The sequence below is a fragment of the Phoca vitulina genome, unplaced genomic scaffold (assembly GCF_004348235.1).
Source record: "Phoca vitulina isolate PV1807 unplaced genomic scaffold, GSC_HSeal_1.0 scaffold29, whole genome shotgun sequence".
NCBI classification, from domain to species: Eukaryota; Metazoa; Chordata; class Mammalia; order Carnivora; family Phocidae; genus Phoca; species Phoca vitulina.
Window position 1 is genome coordinate 17782860 of NW_022589732.1, and position 25950 is coordinate 17808809.

The 25950-nt window shown below is 50.1% G+C and overlaps 1 protein-coding gene across 3 annotated transcripts in view; it reads right to left on the reverse strand.

The window, feature by feature from the left end:
- DLG5 (discs large MAGUK scaffold protein 5) overlaps nt 1–25950 on the reverse strand; it is a 218555-nt gene that overhangs the window by 88585 nt on the left and 104020 nt on the right. For 2 of the 3 annotated variants that reach the window (XM_032423551.1, XM_032423549.1), the window contains 6 exons: nt 25223–25419; nt 18675–18818; nt 18328–18455; nt 17013–17122; nt 16227–16336; nt 11897–14603 (listed from right to left, as the gene is read on the reverse strand). In XM_032423551.1, coding sequence (XP_032279442.1) covers nt 14500–14603; nt 16227–16336; nt 17013–17122; nt 18328–18455; nt 18675–18818; nt 25223–25419 — 793 coding nt within the window. In that variant the 3' untranslated portion in view covers nt 11897–14499. Of the gene's footprint in view, nt 1–11896; nt 14604–16226; nt 16337–17012; nt 17123–18327; nt 18456–18674; nt 18819–25222; nt 25420–25950 lie in introns of those variants that run through there. The other variant, XM_032423550.1, reaches the window with a different exon arrangement.

Consider the following 25950-nt stretch of genomic DNA (forward strand, 5'->3'; position numbering starts at 1 on the left):
GGCCCAGTCACCCAAGTCTGGGATGGGGACGGACGCCTTCTCAATTGCCTGGCAGACATTCTAGGACAGGCGTTAAGAGCACAGACTCTGATTAGCTGTATGACCTTCAGCAAGTTTCTCAACTTCCCTGTGCCTCAGTTTCCCCATCTGTAAATGGGAATAATAGTACCCACCCAATAGTGTTGCAAGTTAATATACACGAGGCACTTAAGGAAGGATGGCACATAGTAAGGACCATCAAGCTGTTACCACTACTGTTACTATTCCAGCTTTCTCAGGACACCATAGCTCCTCACCCCTCCGGTTGCCCATGGTTGAGCTGTACAACTAGTTGAGAATCTCTCATTTGACACCTGGAGACCAGCGAGACTCACCCACCCTTACCAAGGATCCCACCTCTCTCACACTTCTTTCTGTCCTGGGGTAGAAGTGTTGACAAGGGATGGGAGGCGGCCCCTGGCCTCCAGAGGCCCACAGGCTGACGCCCCTAACGCTGCAGTTACACTGATGTCGGGGAGGCAGGGAGTCCATGCCTCCGAAACAGCAGAAGTGCCTGAAGGGCTCTGAGAGCTTGGGCAAGTCTCAGTGTCCTTATTCCTAACTGACAAGGCTGGGACCAGATGGTCTCCAATTTTCTTTACCGACAGTTTAGGATCTGGCTTCTTCTAAAGGGTCCCTGACTTACCTATGGCTCTTTGTAACCCATAGAACCTAAATTTAGGGACTGTAGAAAAATGCCCAATAGAAGACGAAACCCTCGGCAGGTATGAGGGTTTAAAATCTGAGTTCATTACAATCAGAGTCATAAAAATGAAGTTCTCCACATAAATGGGCTGGTTTTCCAAATGACTGACCCTCACTTCTCTAAAGCACCAAAACTTGGAGCTCAAAACTGTAGGACGGTAGCAAAGAAAATAGCCCTAGTGTTCCTGGCAACCTCCTCATCCTCTTTTAAGGCAGATTTTCAGGGAAACCCAGTTATAGACTGAATTTTAACAAGTGGCAAATGGAGGAGGAGAGTCCACTTGGGCGGTAAAGCTGTGACGGGGAGCCGAGAAGCCGCTGCTCTAGAGCGGGGCTAGAGGCTCCCTCCTCGGGGGCAGTGCGGGGCTCTCCACCCGAACCTTGGTTCCATGGGGATGTGTGGGCTGTATATTTGTACTCGATGTACGCTGTGTGCCTGCATGGCATTTCCCAGTAATGAGGGATTCTACGGAGCAGCAAACAAGCCACTGGGGCAGTTTTCATAACCATCGTTTGCCTACACTTGGGTGCAAAAAACCAGCTCAAAAGCCACCCCTCATTTCACCAGTGAAGACGCGTCACCCAGTCTCCTTCAAGAGAACCCTCTAGGGGCAGAGCTCCCCCCAGACCGAGTGCTCTCGGCGCCTGCCCCCCACGAGCCCTGAGTCTACGCTTCCCCTGGGCTGGGCCCTGCTAGTGACTGAGCACAGCAGAGGTAGTTGTGCCAAATAAACGCAAGGCTCTTCTAGCACCTTCCAAATGCAGCTTTTGCTCACGGCCCTTGGCCCGGGTGAGATTTTCTCAGAATTGCACTGCAGTTTGAGGCTCTTCCTCTGTCCTTCCTTCCCTCTCTCCCTTCACAGATGTCAGCTCTACCTGCCTCCAGCTGAAGGCTTCCCTGCACACCCAACTCCCTCCACGTTTATCCTTCACAGGCGTTTCCCCCAATAAACCTCTTGTAGGTCTAATCCCATGTTGGCACCTGCTCCTCAGAGGACCCCAACAGGCACCCATTTCACAAGGCTTTTGCCCTCCCATCCTTTTAAAAATAATGAGACCATCCTCGATGTATATGGTTTTGCATATTTTTTCATAGACCTTATCTTGAGCATTTTTCCGAGCCATTAAATGTTCTTCAAAATAGGCTTATGAAATGGTGGCACGATATTACATGTTACGAATGCACCACATTTATCTTCAGATATTTGGATTCATGGTGTACATTTGTTGCTTGAAGCTGCCCAGCACCTTTTGAATAGCCTCCCTCCATTTGGGAAATCCCTCACATTAGGGGGTCCTGCCTCCCCAAGCTAAAAACCCACATTTGCTTTCTTGGGCTCCCTTGCAGCTAGGGTACGGACAGATGACTCCAGCAGACACGCTCACGGGAAACTTGAAGTAGTAGTGCACTGCGTGGGAAACATTTCCTACTGATGGCAGTGACAGAGGTGTGTGGCTGTCCACGCAGTGGTGCCTGCTTGCTCCTCATTCTTCGAAGACGTTATCTTATGGGTTGTGAGGAAGTAGCAGCCCCACTTATAAAAAGGATACTAAAAATCAAAGACAGGTGTTGCAAGTGGCCCGTCCATTATTAGATACAAATCAGTTGAGGTATTTTGACTCTTGAGCATATGTCCCAAAATTATATACCATGTGACAGATCAGTCTCTGAGAGGCCAAAGACCAATCAGTCCCAGAAGGAGGATGCTAGAAGCAGCACTGGTTTTATAAGCTGTGTGCAGGGCTCTAGAAACATGAACTTGGCTTCAAAGGCTGGTTCTCTCTCTCACTTGGCTATGTGTCTTCGGACAAGCAAGTCTGTTTCCTTTCATGCCTCCTTTGCTCTTTAAGAGTAGAATTAGATACCGCTTTTAACAGCAGAAAAACTACTGTAAAAAAAGAATCTATATTAAATAAATGATGATTCATTCATCCAATAAATACTCTGCATGCAGTCATAAAAAGAATGGGGCAGATCCACATGTTTTGATATGGAAGAGTCTCCATGGCATTGGTGGGGAAAAATCAAGCAGCTAGGTTATGATTTTATTTAGGTGAAAACGTAAGGGAGAATTTACAAGTCTGTTTTCTGCTTGTATCGGCATAAATTGTGATAGTGGTTATTTAGATGAAGAAGAACTGAGAGTGGATCAAAATACTCTTTTCTAAGCATTAGTGTAAGAAGTCCAAACAGAGAAGTCCGATTTTCTGTGATGAAAACTGACGACTCACCCAGGTCTAAAACTACACCCTTTGGCTGTGCTGCATCACCCTGATTTCGCTGCACCCCTTCAAAGGAAAGTACACTAGACGCCTGTGCCTCTGAAGAGTTGAGACTCTTGCCACGACATCGTTCCGCAGCACCCTCACATCTCAACCCATTCCCTAATTTCATTATGAATCCATATTCAGACCTCATTCAACTTTTTTCCTTGTAGTTGGTTATATGTCTGTCAAGATACTTTGCATTTAAATCGGTCCTGTCCATCCATCTACTGCCCCCCACCACACACATGTTTTTATACCTAGCCATTGAAGAGACCAGGTGATTGCCCTGTAGAATCCTCCTCCTTATCGCTTTGCCTGATTGTTTCTTTATTCCCTAAACTTCCTATAAACCAGGAGCTGGATGTAATGGCTTGATGAGATCCAGGTGAAACATTTTGGGCACGAATGCCTCACAGGTGATGATGCTATGTCCTCACGTCACACAGCATCTCATCAGAATAGCTGGTGATTTCATTATGAGACTGAATACACCCATGGACAACAGCCAGGCCATTTATAAAAAAAGGACTTGGAGCCACAATCTGTAGCCACCAGCCCAGGAAGCCAAACAACCCCTATAACAGTTGGCCCCAAATGGCCAAGATTTGATCAATACCTGTCAGCGTTCGTAATTTTTGCCCCAGCGTCTAGCTTAGTAAAAACAACTAGAGAAGCCAAATATGTACCCCTAACCAATCACGCAGGATGCCCCACTGCTGATTAGCCTGCCTCCAGCTTCCCGGGGCCAACAGACTGATCAGCGCACACCTGAAGCCTTTCCTCTTCCCACTGCACAGCTCTCCCGAGCCCCTGCCTGCATTAGCATCTCTGCCAAAGGCAAGTGATGGGGGCTGACTCCCTTCCTATGGCTAGCTGGGAGTAGCCCTTGCTTGTTCTCAGCTGAGTGGCCCTTATTTATTCCCATAGTTGTTACTGATGCTAAGTGTGATCACAGTGAACCTGATAACAGCCAGACCTCTCCCAATGTCAAAGACGATGGAATCGAACTTTTCAATTCATGCCCTGCTAGATACCATTTGCGTTTTTTTGCCATGTGCCTACGTTAATATTTGCAAGAAAAAGATGGTTTAATTTTTCACCCAGAGTTTATTTTAATATTTTAAACTAAGAAAAATTAAGCTAAATGCTTCCAAGTATGCAATTTTAAGTTTTGCATGTCTGGTTCAATAAAGCAAAATAACATCCTGTTATTTTAAAATGACAGGGTGTCACCCTCTTTTCATTAGACATGTGGTTAATTAAATTGGCCTCCTAAAAATGAATTTAATTTTAATTTGAATAAAAGGATGCTACAATCAAATACTGACCATTAAAAAAAAAAAAAGGAAAGAATTTTAACCCTGAAAAAAATGTCAAGTCCAGAGCCTAGGAAAGTCAGCTAGTAGAATATGTGGCACAGAGTAGGTGTTCTGCAGTATGAGGGCCCGTTCCCGTGGGGGTGCACACAGCACATGACCCGCCCTTTCTTCTTTCAGGTTCGGTCATGATCCGCAGCACATCCTAAAAACAGCACCGCCACCCCTGCAGCATGGTGGCCTTGCTAGAGGGCCACCAACCTCCCCTCATGCCCAGTGGAAAGCGCACCACCATTTTCCTCCCTGGACAGCATCACACACTCCCCCACTTCCCGGGACCCAAGAACAACACTTGGTGTCCCTTTCTCCAAGTTCCTCCCTTCATGTCTCAAGGTCCAAGCCGACACATTAGGCACAGGATATTCTACAAGGATCGAGGGGGTGAGGCAAGGCGGGCACTCTTACTTGCTGAATTCTAGCAGAAAACCTCCACCCCCTAGGACCCCGGGGTACCCAGGGCTATTACATGCACAGAAATTGCTACCCAGAAACCCTAAAGCAGGGGCTGAGCCTTCTCCTAGCACCCCCACCCGAGTGTGGGCCCAAAGCAGAGCCTCCAGTCTGGCTTGACACAAAACATCTTTAAACCTTTTTCTTTCTTTTTAAGCCACATTCCCTGTTCTCAACTGCATAAGGAAAACAGGAAATGGTGGCAGCTAACACAGCCTCAGGGCTGCCCCCTTTACACACTTCCCCTCACCCCAAACATCTATCGCCATCTCTGGCCTTTCCCCAGGGGCTGTGTGGCATTTTAGCAGTGCCTCCTCTGTCAGGCAAACAGGTTCCGTGAACCCCGTGCCCACTTCCCATCGGCTTCCATTTTCCTGCCTCGAGGCTACGTGCCCGATGGCGCCCTGCGTTTCCGGTCCTCAGTGGGACAGCCCGTTTGCTGCCACAGTGGTGTGTGCAGTAGAGAGCGACAGGCCACACCAGTACTTTGGGTTATGTGGGGAGAAGTAGGATACAGAGTACTCTGTGTGTGCTCCTCCTGGGTGAAGGGGGGGCTTCACTGCATCCAGAAGCCCCAAACTGATGAAAATATGTCCTCTTTCTGGGGTGAGGAGTGGAATGACCCTGAGATGAGACCTCTCATGTACAGAAATATACATTTTTAGATCTTTTCTACTTTTGAAGCAAAAACAAAACAAAAAACAACTCCCCCCCCAAAAAAACAAACAAAAACCTCCAGGAAGCTCTGATCACCAAATCCTTCCAGAGAGAGGTCTTCTAAACCAAGGAGGCACTTTCCGTCCCACCTGCTGAAATCCTGGAATCTTTTATTGGCCCACACCCACCTCATCACTGATGGGTTGTTTCCTGCCACAGACTTCCACGTGTCCTAGGGGGTCATCTGAGGCCTGCAGTGGCGAAACCACAGCCAGGAGTCCAAGAAGCCTTCTCTGCCCACACTTCCCACAGATGGGCCGGCTTACAACAAGGGGACATGCATATCCCCCACTGTTCTTGGCTTTTCATCCCTGCATTTCCCCCCCATACACTGGTTGTCATACCTATGTGACCAAGCTTGAGGGCACTGAGTGTACCCTGGAGGATGTCTTCACCGTCGGAGCCCACATATTTGATGATCCTGTCAGCTAATGTAGTAACGAGCCTGAGCACTGTGACTGGTGCCCTTTCTAGGAAAGTTCCTGGTGTCAAGGGCTTTGAACCCAGCACGTGATGGTGTGTGCTTTATCACCAACTGGCTGCAGTGGGGACATCAGAAAACCTTTCCGGTGAGAGTTTAACCCTCGCGGGGCACCTGATGGAGCCTATTTATGGGCCTTCTTAACCTCTTGTACTGCAGCAGGAATGCCTGGATGTCCCCTGCCCCTCGGGGGCTGCACTCCCAACGCTGGTCTTGGTTCCCCCGACAGTGCCGGCTGCTGTGGTCTGGGCATGTTCAGATATGTCCTGACTTGCTCGGCTAACTCCTTCCCTGAGGACCTGAATGACCTCGTGAGGACAGCCAACACAAGGATCCAAGCCAGGGCCGCACACTGACCTAATCGGGATTTGGAGCAGAGCTGTAAATGACCAGATCAAGGGCGCCTGGGTGGCTCAGTCGTTAAGCGTCTGCCTTCGGCTCAGGTCATGATCCCGGGGTCCTGGGATCGAGGCCCGCATCAGGCTCCCTGGTCCGCGGGAAGCCTGCTTCTCCCTCTCCCACTCCCCCGGCTTGTGTTCCCTCTCTCACTATCTCTCTCTCTGTCAAATAAATAAATTTAAAAAAAAAAAAAAAAATGACCAGATCAACAACTCAGTCAGTTCCTGCTTACAGGCAGACACCACAAAGGCCTTCGACTTCTTTGAACGTGATTGGCACTGGCAAGTATCCGCAGATCCTACTGCGCCAAGTGTACCTGGGACACACGTGCATATGGACACCACTTTGATCACAGTCGTCTGTCCTCCTGAGCTAACCTCCTGGGCAGAGGGGCTGCTGCACCCACTTTTGCTGGCTGAGTAGCTGGATGGTAAGCAGTAACCCCTGACCCCCTGTGAATACCACTATCATCAAGAGCATCACAGAATCTATGACACAGCAGGGGAAATCAAGCCTGCTGTCACGGGATGAAGCACCGCTTCGGCAGGGAGGCCAACACATTCCTGTCCCCCGACACCTAGGCCCTCCTCCTTGGACTATTGGGGAAACAAGTGAGCAGCCCGCAAAAGACCCAGAGAAGTTCTTCTGATGGGCTTCCCTCCATGTTCTTTTGCATTTGTAGGCATTTTGATTGGCTCCTTCCCTGCGTTCTTAAAGGCAAATTATCTGGGCTGTGACCTGAAATAAGGAACCTGCTTTCTGATCTTCAGTGATCTCTATGTGGACACACACCTTTCAGATTCAACTCTTCAGATTTTTAGTTTTAAATAAACAATTGTATTCCCCGCAAATGAAGATGACCTCAAGCAGCACCCTCCTGGAGAATCACTGGTTGAGTCTAGACCCTGTAACATGTACAAACAGATTATTTAGAATGCCATTAAAAATGTAATTTAAAAAAATACACGGATTTCTTAGAAAGGGACTTATTTAGAAATTATAAAATGTTATCAAAAATAATATATTTCAAACACGAAAATGTAAAAACAAGTTTCTGTACTTCGAGAAATGTCAACTTGTCAAAGGCCAAAGTGAAGCATACATTACCTTCATTCTAAGTATTAGCAGATAATCTTAAAAAATAAGCTGTTTGTCAAAAAAGAGACAGACATTCCCAGCAAAATATCGTGCAATTTTAGAGTTATTCTTTGTATTTCCATAGAGAACTAACACTAGCATGCATTGTTGCTAAACTCAGAAGACCTTCTGATTCTGTTTTTATCATTATATATTCTTGGATGTGCGCCAGATGCCAGCCACGTGCCACCATGCGCTGCAGAGCCCTCCTATCTGCAGGTGGGCCCCAGGGGTCCTGCCAGTCCCCCTTTTTATCCTCACAGTCACTTAGTTCTCAGAACCTGTTTTCCACGGACTCAGGCGGGCGTAAAGTACCTTAGAGGGTTAACGTCCCCAGAGCGGGTAGCATCTGTGAGGAGCTAAAGAAAGCAACTCCAAAATAAGCACAAGTCTGCTTTTATCCCAAAGGTAACATGGCATAAGAAAAGGTCTTAGGGAATTTCCTGTAACTGCCTAAAGCCTCAGCGTCCTTATCTGAGAAGTACAAACTCCACATAGAAGATAAATTAAGTCTACAAAAAAAAAAGTCTATAAACAACAGCAAACTTAATCTGAACACCCATTTGTGGGGAACTGGTTAAGTAAATAATTGGCAAATACCCCAGTGATGTTTTTTTTTTTTGATGTGACCACTTGACTAGGCCACAGTCCCCAGTTACTCAAACACTAGGTGTTGCTGTGAAGGTATTTTCCATTTGCACGAAAGCCCCTAATCAGTTGACATTAAGAGTAAGGGAGTATCCTAGATAATGTGGGGGAGCCTGATTTGTTAGTCGAAAGACCTTAGAAGCAGAAGCCTGGAAAGGCCTGGACAGGTGAAACCTCCCTAAAAAAAGGGGAAAGAAACTGCACATGTAGACACAGCTTCAGCTCTCCTGTGGAGTTCCACCTGCCCACTCTTCCCTCTGTCAGTCCATGCCGGGGAGCCCCACCTGCTCTGTGACCTTCAGGCGGAACTCCCAGCCTTGTGGACCTCACGCGCGTCAGCCGTACTCCCACTCACAGAAGCCCACGGCTTGAAGCAGATTTCTGAAGTTACACACTATCATACTGGTTCCTACTGGCCCTGCCTCTCTGATGGAGGTCTGACTGACACACCAATTGGCAGAGGGCTCTGCCACTGAAGGAATGAGTATGCATTTTAGGTCCTTCCAAGCCCCAGTGAGAGTAATAACGAGAGTAAAGGGACATGAAAAGGTGAACCTTACTTCTGGGATAAAAAGAACAGAATGATACATAAACTTAATTTAGTTCCTCCAGTAAAACCTCATTAAGGCAAAGTAAATACAGGAAAAGGATTTCTTTTAAAAAGACATAAATTCGGAAACATGGGGAGAACAGAGAAATAGCCACCACAAACTCACTTTAGAAGATGAAAAGGAGACAGACCAGCGGCAAGTTATGTAGCTGACCTGAGCACGCCAAATCCTAAAACAACATGAGAAAGCAAGGAATCTTTGAATGCAAGGAACTGAGGCATCGTTCCTTCTAGAACTCGGGGTAGAGAGGATGGCTTAAATGAGGAATTCAGGAAGGCTAGAGAGAGACCAAGCTCTGGGGCTCCTGCATTTCCCTCAACTCGGCAGAAGTCAGGGAGGTTTTCTCCCTGGAGAGTGTTAAGAGAGCTTTCTGGACATACCAGAGGATTGGTCCCACACTGAAAACAGAAGAAGTGGCTGTGTGCTGCCATATTGAATGCTGACTGCAGAGTACCAGCCTTTCCCCCACAATGGCTGCCAGGCCAACCCCTCCAGTCAGGGCCCAGAGGACTCTTCTGGGGAATCTGAGATGCCAGAGGTCCAATCCTCTGATGGGCAAGACTGAGACCAAGACAAATAGGGGGAAAACGGAGAAATTAGATTGATGAGAAAGGACAAAGGGAAAAAAATCTACGTTCAGATAAAACATCATACCCATGAGACAAATACAGAGTGACACGAAGATGGACATTCAGAAAATAAAGAGTTCTTGGGAATTAAAAATGTGATAGCAAAGATGAGCACTCACTAGAAGGGACTGAAAGGTGAAGTTGAGGGAATCTTCATGAAAGAGCAGCGAAATGACAAAATGATGCTGACAGGAGATCAGAAAGGGAGGGACCCAGGCCAGCATGTCGGACACACAGATAACCAAAGCTCCAGTAAGAGGGATGAAGCCCCACAACGGCTGTCGGTGCAGATTCAGGCCTTGTTATCTGGGCTCTTGGCACTGAGGCACTCTCTCCCGACCCAGGGGTGCCAATCCGTAGAAAGGGGTGCATACAGACTGCTTTTTTCTTAATCCAGAACTTTTCTAGAAGACAGTGTCAGAAGAAGGTAAACAGAGTCACCCTCCCGGGGAGAAAGAATTCCCATCAAGGATTGAGCCTTTCCCCTCACAAGCGGCAAAGGATGCAGGAGACCCATCAACAGAGAGGAGAGCCAAAGAAAGAAATGGTGAAAATCCCCAGGAAATGCTCAGGAGAGCAGAGGAGAGGCGTGAGCACGAGAGCTGTCACTAGACTTCACGGACAATGAGTCTGCTTTGGGGCAGGGGCTCAAGACGGAGACGTGAAGGGCTGTTCGCACCAGTGCCTCTGTCTTCATTGGCTTAGCTCAGAGCAGAACATTCAGTGATCCTGGTGCACATTCTCATTTCTACTCGGCTTGCCTTGACGCGAGCTGCCAAGAGTCCTGCCCTCCAGACCAGCATTCCACCCCACAGATGCATCTTTGACTCGCCGGCAGAGTCCAGAGGACGGCAGCGGTCAGCCTGCCAACCAACAGCAGCCCAAGCCCTCCGACCATTTCCGCAGACAGTGAGGACCTGGTGTGTGGAGGCCCCAATACCTCCAGGACCCGTTCCCGTCCTTGTTCGCTGACTTCCCCAGAAGGGGCGCTGGTAAATCCCCAGGGAAGTGGAGGTTCACCCAGAGCCAGACCCAGAGATTGCATGACTCTTTCCGGCCGACTTCCCCTAACAGTGGCAATACTGTTCTCTCCCCACACAGCTCCGTTTGTGCTTGACGCCAGGTGTGGTCAAAACTGGACACTACATTGTTTCAGGGCATCTCCACTGGGGATCAAAACAGGAAAGTGAGGAGATTATTGAACCACAAATCAGCGCAGTGCTCACTTTGGTGGAAAAGGTAGAGAATCTGACCACGTTGGGCATAAGAGGCCCTCTAAGGGACTGGTAGTGTTCTGTTCCCTGAAGACGAATACACTGCCCATTTTATTATTGTTTAGACTGTACGATTACATTGTACATGCTCTTCTGTATGTAAGAGATATTTCACAGTTGAATATATATATAAAAACTCATACAATCACAAAGAGAACTTAAGGGGGAATCATCAAGAGGCCAGAGACTATACTCGGGAAGGTACGAACCGACATGGTTAAGAACAGATGAAGTAAGGTCGATGAAACCTGCAAGTCAGCACACCAGCAGCGGGAGGGGGCGGCGAAGGCCCAGCTGTCCGGGGTCCAGCCTCACAGCCCTGCGCCCTGTGAGTCATCATTCCAAAGCCAGCCGCAGGCTCCCTGTGAGCATATGCTGGCTCGGGGGACCGCCCTGCACTTGCTTGCATTTCTCTCCGTCCTGGGTATCTGACCCAAGTGGTCCTCTGCCCTGTCCATCCAGGGTGGGCAGCAGTGCAGGCTTCTTCCACCAGCTCCTTCGTTCCAGCCAAGGAGAGGCCTGAGACTCTGGGCCAGTGCTTGGCTCCTAGTCCGGGCCCCTTTGGCTTCCACTCCTAAGCGTGAGGTGTCCAGGGGCTCCTCTAGCCTCTGGAATGGCTCCCCAGATCTGGGGTTCTGCTGAAGTCCCATTCCCCACCCCTATCCCAGATGTCAGCGTGGGAAGGGGCCTTAGAGATTATCTAGTCTGCACCGTCCTCAAAGGCCAGGTGCTGAGGCCACCAGTGTGATCCGTCCAAGGCCTCACAGGTGGAACCAAAAGTCACCTCTCCCTTTCCAGAAGGATCTGAGCCTGCATGAGACAGACACCAACTTGGGGCAGAGACCGATCTGCCTGTGCACCCCTCCCCCTTGCCCCAGTCCCGGCATGGCTTGGAGACCAGCATGAATTCCCTCAGTGCTGTTTGGCAGCATCCAGAAACAGTTTGTGATCTCAGCAACTTAGCTGGCCTCCATTTTTAAGAGACTGGGTTTTTTTCCTTGTAATTATAAAAGAAAATCAAGTTCCCTATAGAAAATCTGGAAAATACAGAAAAATTTCAAAGAAGAAAAGGTCACTCACAAAGCCGCGCATGCAAACCGTTAAGGTTTTGGCATCACTGGCCTCTTGAAAAGAACCGTTCCTAAAACAAGTAGCTGCCACCCCCATTTGCCAGGTGGGTGACAAAGTCCGTGCAGCAACTGCCCCTCTTGGGTCAGCACTGGCTCTGGGCTGTCAGGGAGGTGTGGGCAGCCCGATGGCTGGGCGCACGTGGGCAAGAGGGATGTGCCCTGGGCCCCAGCCAGCTGCACCAGCCCCCCGCACCTCCACAGTCCCACGCAGCCCCGTGACTGCTGTGGCCACAGGTGAGGCCAAGACCGCAGGTGCACAATGGAACTTTATGCAGCCAGAAAGGACTAAGGAGGCACCAACCCCAAGTCTGCCCCCGTCGGCCAGGTCACTGCAGCAGCATGAAGCTTTTCCACAACACCGTGCCCCCGCCTCCTCCAGGCCGTAAGAGCAGAGGAGGAGGACTCTTCCCTGACCCAGACTCGGGGCATTTAAAGAGGCCAGCCCGGGCTTCCTGCCACCCTGGAATTCCAGAGAGCTCTACTTGGTATCACAATGCAGCCCCCATGCTAGGCAAGGCCTTCTACACCCTGGGGACCCAACCTGGGCCTCACCCGCTTGCAGACAGGTCTGATTGAGAACATCAGGAAATCCCAGCGTCCTTCAAATCCCTTTCGCTCTTCGCAGCCCTGAATGTAAGTACCTGCGGGCAGGATCTGAATCTTACACAAATCAGCTGCCTGGCTGCAACCACCATCCACACTATGCTGGACGGCTGGAAGGACAGATGGACGCATGGGAGGTTAGGAGGGAGTCAGAGGTGCTGATGCAGCAGGGAACAGGGGCTCCTTGGGGATCATGAGCGCTGGAAAGAACCTCTCACGTCGGCCAGTTCCAGCTACCTGCTGCAGAGGGGAGGAAAGCCGTCTCATATTTAGGAATAAAAGAGAGCCAAGGGGTGGGGAACCGATGGAAAACCAATTTAAAAGACCGCTATCTTCATGACAACAAGTTACAGAAATTGACCTTTATTTATTGTACTAAAGTCTGTTTAACTTTTGATACAAAGTAAGGTTTTAGTACAGAAAATCCCAGTCTGTCAGAACAGTACCTGTGCACACGTACCATCACAGTCCTGCTCGGGCCGCGAGCCGGAGGAACAGCCCCGCGGGCACCGAGCAGGGCCTCAGCCCGCCGTCCGTCTTGGTTGTCTGAGCTAGAAGAAGGCGCGTACCTGTGAGACCAAGGGCAGCACTGAGGACTGACACGTGTCTCTTTTGAACAACTGTGCAAGAAAATAGATCCCTTTTTTTAAAAATGTCAGTTTAGCTAAACTACAATCTAGTGTCTAGAATTACAAAGAATAAAATGAAATAAAAGATTTCTTGCTAGTAAAATGAAATGTTAGGAACAGTATTAAAATATAGGTCCTACCCCAGTGACGCTTACACGGAGCCCAGTACAGTACCTATTATTAACAGGACGCACAGTTTAAGGAGGAACCACATCAAATCTTCAGCCAGAGACATCCAGCGTCAGAAGTGCAAAAAAAACAAAACAAAACAAAACAAAAAAAACCCCAAAAACCCAAAGACGCCCTCGTGGTGTACTGTTTCTGCCGGGAGTGCTGTCACCGAGACTAAGAGGATCCCCAGCTTCTCCCTAGATGTCTGACAGTGAGGACACTCCTCATTATGCTTCCCCTAAGAGCTCTTGGTTCCAAGTCTGAAACGTGTCTTCCTATCAGAGAGAGCTGATGTACCTGCCCCAGCCTATGGAGTTTAAGAATTACCCTGCAAAAATTGCACTGACAAAGCGGTCATTATTTACAGAAGCGAAAGAGGACCCGGTGGCACGTGCCAGCCCTCGGTTTACACCCTGCCTGGAACTACGGCATGGCGGTGACCCCAGGGAGCCCAGACGGCCCAGCGAGAAGGCGGACGTAACGATTGCAGACAGAGAAGAAATGAGAGGACACAGAAGGCGGGACAGAAAGCCCGAGCGACGAGCTTGCGAGATGCCCAAGTGGCCTTCCTGGCGCAGGGGGGGAGAACATGGCCGCTGGTGCCTCGGCCCCACAAAGGCACTGCTCCTGCTGCCACCATGTCTGAGCCCTTGCAGTCGCCGTGTCCTGCCTGGAGAGGGGCCACTGAGGAGCAGGAAGTTTGCTGAAGCTCTGGTCCCACCGACAAGAACCTTCCAGAGCAATGCAGCCGCCAACGAGGTTCCAGAGTCGTTTTGCTGAAAGCAGGAACAAAACCCAACACCAAAGCAACGCGGGGGGTTGACGGGGCGGGGGGCAGGGCTGGGCACCGACAGCACGGGGCCATTCAAGTAAACATAAACAACCAATACTTAGAAAAGGCTTGTAAACTTGTGATCTGAAAGGTTCTCTTTGCAGCATCTCTGATCAGCTGGCTAAGGAAAGGGTGGTGTTGAACCCCTCTATCGAAAGTCTCTTGTGTTTTTTACTTAAAGCACATGTGTGAGAGGAACACGGTCTTCTGGCCTGGGCCCGGGTCCCGGTCACCTGTGGCCCTCGGGCTACAAAGGAGGTGCTTCTGGAGTCCATGTGCGTGGATCCTTCCCTTCCGTGCTTATATACAGATAGACGTGTACTTCCGACCACTGGGCACGAGCGGGGCCAGGCGTGCCCGCGGGCAGCCAGGCCACAGCCACTCCCAGAATGGCATTCTTCTACAGTGGACAGGCCGGAATCCACAGGACTTTATTTTGTTCCTGATTGACCATTGCCAAGATCTGAGTGCAAATGCTCGACAGGGCTCCTCCCTGGATGACCCCTGCAAAAGAGCCCCCAAACACACACATCATTGAGCTCAGAGTCAGACCCTGGGTTCGAGGCAAATCAATACATCTGTTACTCTTTCTGGTTTTCTGCCTGTTGGAGCTACTTGGCCTGCCTTCCTCATGCTCTTCCATCAGCAAGAAATTGGGGAAGAAAAAGAAGTAAGAGTTGAGTACAAATAACTTTGGCTTTTTATCTGTCCCTCTGCTCTGCTGTTCAGTAGGATACTGACAATGTGGGCTCAAATGAAGGTTGGTGTCAAATTTTGCCAGGCTTCGAGGGCCTCTGTAACAGGGACGACCAGGATTTGATCACTTGCATTAACTGCACGCCCCCACTGCACGCCCTGGGTTGGGTCTGCCCCGTCTTGCAAGGGGGAGTCCAGCACCCTGGAAAGCAGTCTGAGGTTGTGTTGTGATGGTCCAAACGGCAGCCGGAGTCTCCAGGAAACAAGAATGGGTGTAAGGAGCCAGGGCATCCCATAGCCCAGTGAAGATTCCCAGGCAAGATGACGACACATCCCCAGCTATGGCCCAGCCCTGCTCTGCAGGCTTTCGCCACCACGGGTCCTGCAGACACAAGCCCAGGCTCTCCGTGTGCTCCACAGAACAGTGCCAGTGGACAAACATGCCCGGCCGCTTGCCACAAGGTATGGACCGAAATAGACAAGGGAGCGCTTAGAAACTGCTTTGGAAATGTGCCAAGAGGAGCGCCTGGGTGGCTCAGTCAGCTAAGTGGCGGCCTTCAGCTCAGGTCATTATCCTGGAGTCCTGGGATCGAGTCCCGCATCGGGCTCCCTGCTCAGCGGGGGGTCTGCTTCTCCCCCTGCCCCTCACCCTGCTCATGCACGCTCTCACTCTCTCTCTCAAATAAAATCTTTAAAAATAAATTAATTTTTTTAAAAAAGGTGCCAAGAGTAATTTTATGTCTGTCGAAACTAATAAAAAGTCAAAAGCTTTTATTTTGTAAGCTTTGGAGTTTTGAATTTTTCATTTCTCTAATAATTGTTAATATATTTGACTAAATACTGGTTTATGATGGATTAGAGATTAAAACTCACACACACATACGTAGAAGCTCCAAGCTGGGTTTTTGAGACCAACTGTTTTTGCGTGAGAAGCATGAAACGAGATCCTAACAGTCTGTACAAGTGAATTAAAATAAAATCACTGTCCCTGCCTCCGTGACCCCAGTGTGATTAACCCCCTACAGAAGACTGATTTTAGCAGAGGGGGGGAAGCCACAAAGTACAATGGTAGCCAACAGACTGTGGCTTTTGGTTTGCTGTGCTTCAAAGACCAAAGCTGTCAAGAATGCAGCTTCCCTTGGCCAACCCTCATGGCTACACTGGACTGCCCGGAAGGTGTGAAGACGGCCAGACAGAGCCAGCACTGCCGGGCTGCCTGCCGGAATCGCCGGAGCCCTCCTGCACAGCACTGCTGCGGGGACACAGACCTGCCACTGCATGGGGAACACCTGGGGGACGAGGCCAGGGAACCTTTCTCGTCAGCCCGTAGCACTCCAGCAGGACGGCTTCGATGCAGGGGACCGCGGCGGCCCCGACCGGGCATCCGTCCCCACTGCCCACTCTTCCTCTCCAGCCCAGAGGCACACCTACCTGTGAAGTACCGACTGTACTCCTGTTCAATCTTCTGAGCCGTCTCAAACTGCTCTTTGGAATGCCTCTGAGTCACCTTGTCCTTCAGGTAGATGGGGTCTCTCTGCTCCCTGTCAGACATCCAGAGAAGCAGGCTGAGTGTCTCACCTTCCCGGGCCCTCCTCTTTCCTTCATCCAGAGTAACAGGGCTTCCAACAATAGGGCCCCAGGTGCTCCCCTCGTAAAGCACAGCAAGCCTGCAGGCCCCAAGGGGAGCTCCGGGCATGGGGGGGAAGGTGGGCACCCTGGTGCATGCACGCGGAAAGCAGACACCCCAGCTGGCCCCGAGGTGCAGGAACCAGAAGCTTGGAAGCACAGAAAGGCAAAACGGAGGGAGGCCCTGATGAGCGGTCAGCCCAACCAGCACGGAAACTGGAGTTCAGGGAAAGCAAAGGCTCATTCGCGTCCCAAGCCAGCTCCTAGCAGACTGGCCCCAGCCCAGGTCACCTAGCTGCTTGTGTCCTTGGGAGCCCTAAGCTAAGAGGCAGAAGGGGAGAGAGGGACGGGATGCACAGGGAATGACGCACATAGGGAACTGTGGCAACGACCGCATAGGAACAAGGGCTGGTGGGGACGAGGACTGTGCCTGGTTAGCACTGCCTGAGTGAGCGTGAGATGCGGAACGTTTCCTACACTACCACCCGTCTCATTCTTCCACGCCCACCTGCACTGAGGTCCACTGAGCCAGCAGCCTCGCCCCCAGCAAGCCCCCCCAGCCCACCAAGCCCCGAGGAGCCAGCCACCTACTTGATGTGTTTGGCACTCTTGTAGTGGATGAAGATGACGATGGGGTAGATATGCATGTGGTGCAGCCGCTCGATGGCGTGGGGGGCGATGTCCAGGAGACAGTGCCGGTTCTAAAGGGGGCATGTGATGTGTCAGGGCCTGGGGATGGAGCCCTGCCACAGATGGGCCCCCCTCTCTCCCACACTGCCCCACCTCCTGCACCAAAGAGGACCAGTCTAGTATGAAGACCACGTAGGAAAACCTGTGGAGGGCTTCCCCCCAGAAAAGCTCTCCCCACAAGCTGTCAACTCTGATGGTGGTCAAGGCTAGGAGCCAGGGCAGAATGGGGTCTGGACAGCCCACCTCCAAACTGCCCTTCCTGCCTCTGCCCAGACACAGGGAGCTTCTTGAAGCCCGACCCCAACCCGCCTCAAGAGCCTCACTCCTGCCAGATTGAGCAAATGAAGACGGGGAGACTCAGCAGGGCCTGACCTGGGGAAGGGTTGTGTGTGTCTGCGTGACTGTGACTGAAACGTGTCCCGGGGTCCCCTGAGCCTCCAGGTGGAGTGTGAGCCAAAGAAAGACCACGGGCACTCTGCATGGGGCTCTCCCTGACCCCGAAAGCTCCACTGAGGAAGCCCAGCCGAGTCGAGTTTCTAACTCCCTGGGGCACACCTAACTGGAGCGCATCCACTTCAACTGGGCAATCCACACTCCCAGCTGCCAGAAGCCACCTCCCTCATTCAGTGAGGAGCAAACCAAAGCCTTATGGGGTGAAATGAGCAGCCCAAGAAGGACAGGGCCCGAGGAGTATACCCTCGACGTCTGCTTTTCCAATACACCTTACAGGTCTCCCCACTTTTCCTCACGCTCCCTGGCAAATGGATCCCAGTACATTCAAGACACACAGAAATGGCTCTTAACACTTTCAGGGGCAGAGGCCCTGATGGAAGCTGGGCACCCTGTCCCCAGAATAAGGCACACATAAAGCTCTGCACACACACTGAGCAGGTGCAGGACCCTCTTGTAGAATCCTCCGTGTGGGGGCTTTCCTAGAGCTCAAAGCTCTCATTAGATCCGAATCCTCAGAGGGAGAGGAGTGATGTGTGCACAGGGACCAGCACCCAGTTTATGACGGTGGAAACACACAGAAGCAATGGGGGCAAACCCTGACGGAGGGTAACTTGGACTAAAAGGACATGGGCAAGTGCACTGAAGCCCCAAGAGACGCACAGGGCAGAGGTCCAGAGGCACAGCGGGGCGGGGGGCGGGGGGGGGGGGGGGGGGCCCAGCCCCAAATTCTCAACCCCTACCCCTTGGTCTAAGCAATGGGTACCTTTTCTGTGATCTCCTTTATGGAAGCCACTGTGGTCACGTCGAAATGGCCACTCCTCCGCTTGTAGTCGACAAACAGGCAGTCTTTGACACCCCGCTCTATGGCCTGCTGGGAGGCCTTCATCACCTCTGCAAAGCACAGAAACAGGAATGAGGATGCCCCCTGGCCCGGGGAGCCGTCGCGGCGCCCTCTGGGTAAGAACCCTGTGCAGAAGACCTGTCCTCCTGTCCTTCCTCCCAGAGAAACACACTGCTGTGACCCGAGTCAGGAGGGCTCTGAAACACCGAAGGACCCAGCCCCAGGATACCGGCAGGCAGAGGCCAGCAGGCACTGGGGGTGCCCCTTACCGAGGGGGCATCTGCAGAACTTGCCGGGCGCCTCATTCACCAGCATTTCCTTCACCACGTCCAGTAAAGGCCCCAGGATCAGGACAGGCCTCAGGGAGGTGCAGTCTACTTTCTGGACCCGCTGATAGGCGAGGCTCACCGAATCTGAGGGAGAGAGGGGCAGTGTCACGGGCACGCACCCGGAGCGGAGGGAGGGAGGGAGGCCAGGGGCCCACAGCTGCCCTGGTCTTGCTCACCCCAGGGAGGTCCGCCCCCTCAGTCCACAAATCCCGAGCCAGGCCAGGTGAGCAGCTCAGCACGGCTCACCTGGGACTTGCCCAGGTGTAGCGCGAAGAGCCCCCCTGTCCCAGGCACACCGGGGCACGGTCACTCCTGCAGTCCAGCACAAGCGACCTCGCTCTGGGAACACCCTAGAGCAGTCATTCCAGCACTTCCTTCTGCTCAGATTCTTCCTCACGTGTCTTAGGCCTGCTCCCCTTGACCCCACTATCCATTGTCTGCTCTCTAGAGAGAAAACGTCCCCTGCAGGCAGGTATGGTCATGTGACCCAGTGGGCAGAGGTGAAGCTCCCACCTCCTTGCCCCCTTCCCAGGGGCTAAAAAGGAGAAGACCGGGGCTGCTCAGCCAGCCTGGACCCTGCTGATGAGGACAACCTTCAGAAGAATGGCAGAGCTACAGGACCAATGGGACCTGGGTCTCCGGATGATCGCTAGGATAGAGCTGTCTTCCTGGAGCCACGTACCAGCTGGGACTTTTACGGGGCGCAGAAATCACACTTTGGCCACTGTTATCTGGTCTCGGTTACAGGAGTCAAACCAATAGCCTCGGCGATCTGCGTAGGACACCCCCCCTTTCCCAAATGAATAAACAAGTCCTTGCCGAAAGAGATGGCCTAACACCAGCACCTCCTCAGTATTGGTCACCGTGCTGGCACCTCAGAAACTTCGGAAAGAATACAAAACACAGGCTCACCAGTGTCACAAGACAGAAACTCGTGATAAGCCCCAATGGCCATGCAAGAGCTCTCGACAACTCCAGGCAACAGAGCAAGAGGTCCCAGAGAGCAGAGGGGTTAAAGGAATCCTGTGCTGGCCCCGAGGATGAAGAGACCAGTGGCAGGCCCATAGGAGGGGCGCGGCAGGAGCTGCAGCCCTGGCCGAGCCTGGCAGGACGGCAGGCTGAGGGCAGGGTGGGCTGGGGTGGCCTCTGGGGAAGGGTCAAGGGGAGGCTCTGCCCGGAAGGCCTGCACACCGCCAAACGACAAGGCCTGACTGGCGACGGGGCTGTGGGTGAGCACACGGCGTGGGGCCAAGTGCAGCCCGGGCTCCACTAGGAACAAGCTCATGGGCAGACCTGAGGGGGAAGCGAACGCAGTCTCTCCCCTCCCTCACCCACACCGACACATGTATTTTTTTTTTTTTTAAGGACTGATGATTATCCATGTATACCTCCATGGCATTCTCTACAGCATTTCTCAACCTGGTGGCCAGCTGATCTGTTCCGGTCGGCAGGGAAGGGTTTGGTAGCCACATCTACCATCCAGGAATGCCTGTGCATTTCTGACTAAAGCCTCTGAGAAGTCTCAGGGCAAAGGACTTTCTCCAGGAGAAGACGAACACATCCCTCTTTTAAAAATCAGAACGTTACAGGTAAAGCCAAACAGCTCCTCTGACACCCCTTCTCCAATCCATCCTGGTCCCCACCAGCCTTAGAAGCTGGAAGGATATCCTTCCAGATGTTTGTTATTCTCACATGTTTATTTTTACATACTCAGAAAAGACTACAAAATCTGCTACATACGTGTTCAACAAAAATGACATAGTAATGTCAACATTCTGCACCTCCCTCTTTCACTCAGTGTTATGTTTCTAGAATGCATCCCTATTGATTCATCTTGCTCTCCTGTATTCCTTCTGAACCTCCCACGCATGAGTACACTGCATCTATTCGCCCATTTCCCTCTGTATGGACAGTAAGTCTCTATGCCTTCAACTTATTTGAGCAAGAATCATACTCTCCTCTAACGACTAGTAACACTCCACGCAGTGGGATACCGATTTAGAAGATTCCTGTTCCTTCCTGAACAATCTGCTTCATTGTAAGCCTTCATAATTACAACATTAGAGAGCCACAGAGCATCTCACAAGTCATTAAATCCAACCAGCAAAAATATAAAGCTCCTTGGGAAGGATAAATGTACACATAAATAGAGAATCTGGAAGTAATGTAATATAGGTATGTAAATCACTTTTAAATCTGGCGTAGGTTTTTAAAAGCAACAGCACAAAAGTAATTATAAATCTATGCTAATATATACATTGATATAAAGGTGTCATCAACAACATCAAGGGGAGGGGGACACAGAGGTGTAACATGGAATTTTTATAGGAGACTGAAATTAAGTTGTTAACAGTTTAAAATGGATTGTTACAGGGGCACCTGGGTGGCTCAGTTGATTAAGTGTCTGATCTCAGCCCAGGTCTTGATCCCAGGGTCATGAGTTCAAGCCCCGCGTTGGGCTCTAGCACGGGGCCATGCAGGGCGTGGAGCTTACGTAAAAAAAAAATAATGAAATGGATTGTTATAACTTTAAGATGTTTTATGTAATTGCATAGTAGCCAAAGAGAAAATATCTGTGAAATATACACAAAGGGATGTGAGAAAGGAATCAAAACCTGTCACTACAAAAAAACCCCCAAAAACCAAAAAAAAAAAAAAAAACCAGCACAGCACAACGGATGGCAGCAAGGGACGAAAAGATGGACAATAAATCTACAAGACATACAGAAAACAATTCCAGTGGCAAGAGTAAGTCCTCCCATATTAGTAATTGCTTTAAATGTGAATGGACTGGCTAAACGGACGAATACACAAGATCCAGCTCCACGCTCTTGAGGGGAGACTCGCTTCAGATCTACGGACACACACAGGCTAATGAAAGTGAAAGAGTACAGCTATTTCAGGCAGTTAGGAATCTTATGCGAGCAGGCAGCCAGTTACAGCAGGCCAAATGGATTTTAAGGCAGAAGCTCTCACAAGAGACCAAGAAGGACATTACGTAATGATAAAAAGGCCAATTCTCCAGAAAGATCCAAAAATTACAAACACACATGCACCTCACACAAGAGCTCCTAAATATGTGTGGCAAACATTGAGAGAACTGAAGGGAGAAAGAGAGAGCTACGCAGTACTTGTAGGGACTTCAATGCCCCCACCTTCATTACGGATAAAACAACCAGAGAGAAAATAAGGAAGAGCAGCTGAACCACAAATACTATGGACCAAATGGGCCTCACAGATGAGCGCCCAGCACTCCACCCAGCAACAGCAGAGGACACATCCTTCTCAAGTGCACAGGGAGCATTCTCCAGGGCAGACCACCTCCAGGACAGACCACCTGTTAAGCCACAAAACAAACTTAAGAAAGATTGAAACTACACGAAGTATCTTTTCTGACCACAATGGAAGGAAACTAGAATACAACAACAAAAGGAAAACAGGAAAATAGACTCATATATGGAAATTAAACAACTCACTCTCAAACAACCAAGGGGTCAAAGAAAAAAAGCAGAGGGCAATTCAGAAAACTTCGGGAGACAAATGAAGACAAAACCATAGCATACGGACACTTACTGCAGCGAAAGCAGTACTAGGAGAGAAGTGTGTATTGGTAAATGCAGACACTGAGAAAGAAGAAATCGACAACCCAACTTACACTTGGGGGATCAGGGGAAAAAAACAAACTAAACCCAAAATGAGCAGAAGGAATGAAATAATAAAGAGCAGAGATAAATAGAGAATAGAAAAACAATTAGAAAAGAAATCAATGAAACCAAGAGTTGGTTTCTTGAAAAGATCAACAAAATTAACAAACTCTTGGCTAGACTAATGAAGAAAAATGGAGAGAAGACTTAAATCACTGGAATAAGAAGAAAGGGAAATGATAACCGATTCCACAGAAATGAAAAGGTTTATCGCAAACTACTACAAACAATTACATGTAAACAAATCAGACAACCTGGAAGAAATGATAAATTCCTAGAAACATAGAATGTATCATGACTACATCATGAAGAAATAAAAAAAAAAAAATCTGAACAGAGCTATACCAAGTAAGGAGATGCAAGTAATAGAAAAACTTCCTCACGAGAAAAAGCCTAGGACAAGATGGCTTCTTCACCAGAGAATTCTACCAAACACTTAAAAAAAATTAATACCGGTCCTCTTCAAGCTCTTCCAAAAATTGAAGAGGAGGGGACACTTCCAAATTCATCCCAAGACACAACAAGAAAACTACAGGCCAATATCCCTTATGAACATGGATGCAAAAATCCTCAACAAAATATTAGCAAAATGAATTCAGCAACACATGAAAAGGATCATAAGCCATGACCAAGTGGGATTTATACCTGGAATGCAAGGATGGTTCTTAACATACAAAAATCAATCAATGTCATACACGTTAACAAAATGAAGGACAAAAACCACATAATCATCTCAACTGACACAGAAAATGCATTTGACAAGATTAACTACCCTTTCATGATAAAAACACTCAACAAAGTAGGAACAGAAGGAAACTACTCGAACGTAACAAAAACCTTGTATGAAAAGCTTGTACCTAACATCCCATTCAAAGGCAGAAGACAGGAAGCTCTCCCTCTAAGATCGGAAACAAAGGCGAGGATGCCCACACTTGCCATGACCACCCAACACAGTAATGGAAATCCCAGCCAGGGCAATTAGACAAGAGAAGGAAAGAAGGCATCCACATTGGAAAACAAGTAGTAAAATTACCTGTTCACAGATGACACAATCTCGATGTAGAAAACCCTAGAGAATACACACACACACACACACACACACACACACACACACACACACAAAACCTGTTAGAACTAACGATTTCAGCAAACTTTCAGAATACAGATTCAACATGCAAAAATCAGTTGCACTCCTATACACTAACAACATACATTCTGAAAAAGAAATGAAGAAAACAAACCCACTTACTAACATCAGAAAGGATAAAATACTTAGGAATACGCCTAACCAAGGAGGTGAAAGACTTGCAAACTGAAAACTACAAAACACGGCAAAAAGAAATCAAAGAAGATACAAATACATGGAAAGACATCCTGTGCCCATGGACTGGAAGACTCAGTATTGTTAAAATGTCCATACTACCTGAATCAATCTATAGATTCAATGCCATCCCTCTGAAAATCCCAACAGCATTTTTTTGCAGAAAGAAAAAACGGCCATATCAAGCAACTGTTATTGCCAGAAGGTGTGCGCACCTACAGACGGCCTTTCTTACTACATTTAAACGTGTAAACATCCACTGTTAGCTCTAGGCCATACAGAAACAGATGTGGCCCACCGGCTGGGGTTTGCCATCCCGTCCTGACAGAGGGACAATGGGCCACAAACAAGGGTGGGACTTACTCAACTCCCAGGGCCTAAGGCCTTCATTTAAAAAATAAAAAAGGTGGGGTGCCTGGGTGGCTCAGTCATTAAGCATCTGCCTTCGGCTCAGGTCATGATCCCAGGGTCCTGGGATCGAGCCCCGCATTGAGCTCCCTGCTCGGCAGAGAGCCTGCTTCTCCCTCTCCCACTCCCCTGCTTGTGTTCCCTCTCTCACTGTGTCTCTCTCTGTCAAATAAATTGAAAAAAAAAAAAAATTAAATAAATAAGTATATATATATATAAAAAAGGGAGCAGGGAAGGATGAAATAAGCTGTCCTATCGTGTGCTGCTCGTTGCCAGCTTCGTAGCCTGCCTGCCTGGGAGGGCAACATTCTAGGACACTGGACACACACCAGGATCCCACGAGCGGCAGTCGTAAGAGCCTCCTGCTTTCCAGGACAAAGGCACGCTTTCCCCAAGGACAATCGGCCGGGGGATGTCTAACACTCCCTAATCTGCAGCTCCGGCCCTGGTGCGGTGTCTGGCCCGGGAAGATCTCGTAAGAATCGTTCCTGGACACAGGAATGAAGCCAGAAAAGGCCAAAGATCTGCAGAGACTGGTGGCTCTTGGTTACCACCAAACAGCCTACAATAACCCCAAAAGAAACCAGAAGCAATGCACTGAGCACAGACTGCTTTTGCCTGTCCGATACCCATCCTTCCCTTCTTCTGTACTAACGGAACCTACGTTACTGAGGCCGGCACGGTGCCAGCTAAAACCCCGCCTTTCCAGGCTCTCTTGCTGATGCAGTGAGTCGAGGTCGCAGGGTGGGACCTCCAGGGAAGCAGTTTAAGGAGGCACACTCAGCTGCGGCACACTTTGGCCCCATCCTCCTTCCCGCTGCCTGAATCGGGATGTGATGGCTGGCGCTGCAATGTCACGTGCTGACCGTGGAAGCCACGCCCTACAGATGACAGATGGCAGACCCTGAGGACAGCAGTACCACCACCCCGACCGGGACTTTGGTGCAAAAGCAGGGTGAACCTCTATCTTGTCTAAGTCCTTGCTGTCCTGTCTCTGTGGTCAGTGGCAAGCCTAATTCTGAGAGCCTGCTGGAAAAGTGAGCTCGGCCACTTGCCTTCAAAGAGTGGAATGGTGTCGTTGGCAAAGGTGTCCAAGGCAAGGAGGTCTTTCCCATCTTTGGACCCGCTGCGTTTGTGCTTATGTTTCCTTCGAAAGAAGGATCTGCGTGCGGCCGCCGACAGCGTCTTTGCAGCATTGTTGTCATCTTTGACCTCAGACATGCTGAGTCTCCTGGAGAATTCTTGGTCCATCCTGCGGGCACAGGGAACGGTGATGCTGGGAAGGGCCTAGCGCCCGCCTCCTGCCCACCCCGCCCTGCCCACGCGGAGGGGAAAGCCAGGACCCCAGGCTCCTCCGACGCTCTGTGGCAGGTCTCTTGGCTATGCCACCCACCCACACCACCGAGGACCCCTCAGTACTGCTGCCGTGGGGGTGACCCACGCACCAGAGCTAGGGGACGCTCTTGGAGCAGGCCAGTTCCTACACTCAGGTCAGAGTCAAAAGGAAGTGCTGGGACAGCTTTCCCTTGGTGACATGACAAGTGAGGCTTCCAGCCACAAAAGGGAATGAAACACGGATGCACGCCACGACATGGTAGGACCTCGAAAACACTATGTAAAGCGCAAGAAAGCAGGCACAGAAGGCCACATTCACAGGAGAGTCCAGAACAGGGAAATCTACAGGGACAGAAAGTAGAGTCGTGGCTGCCTCGGGTGGGGGAGAAAGGCAGGAAAGACGGAAGGACAGGTGGGGTAGCTAACGCGTGCAGGGCTGCTTCTGAGC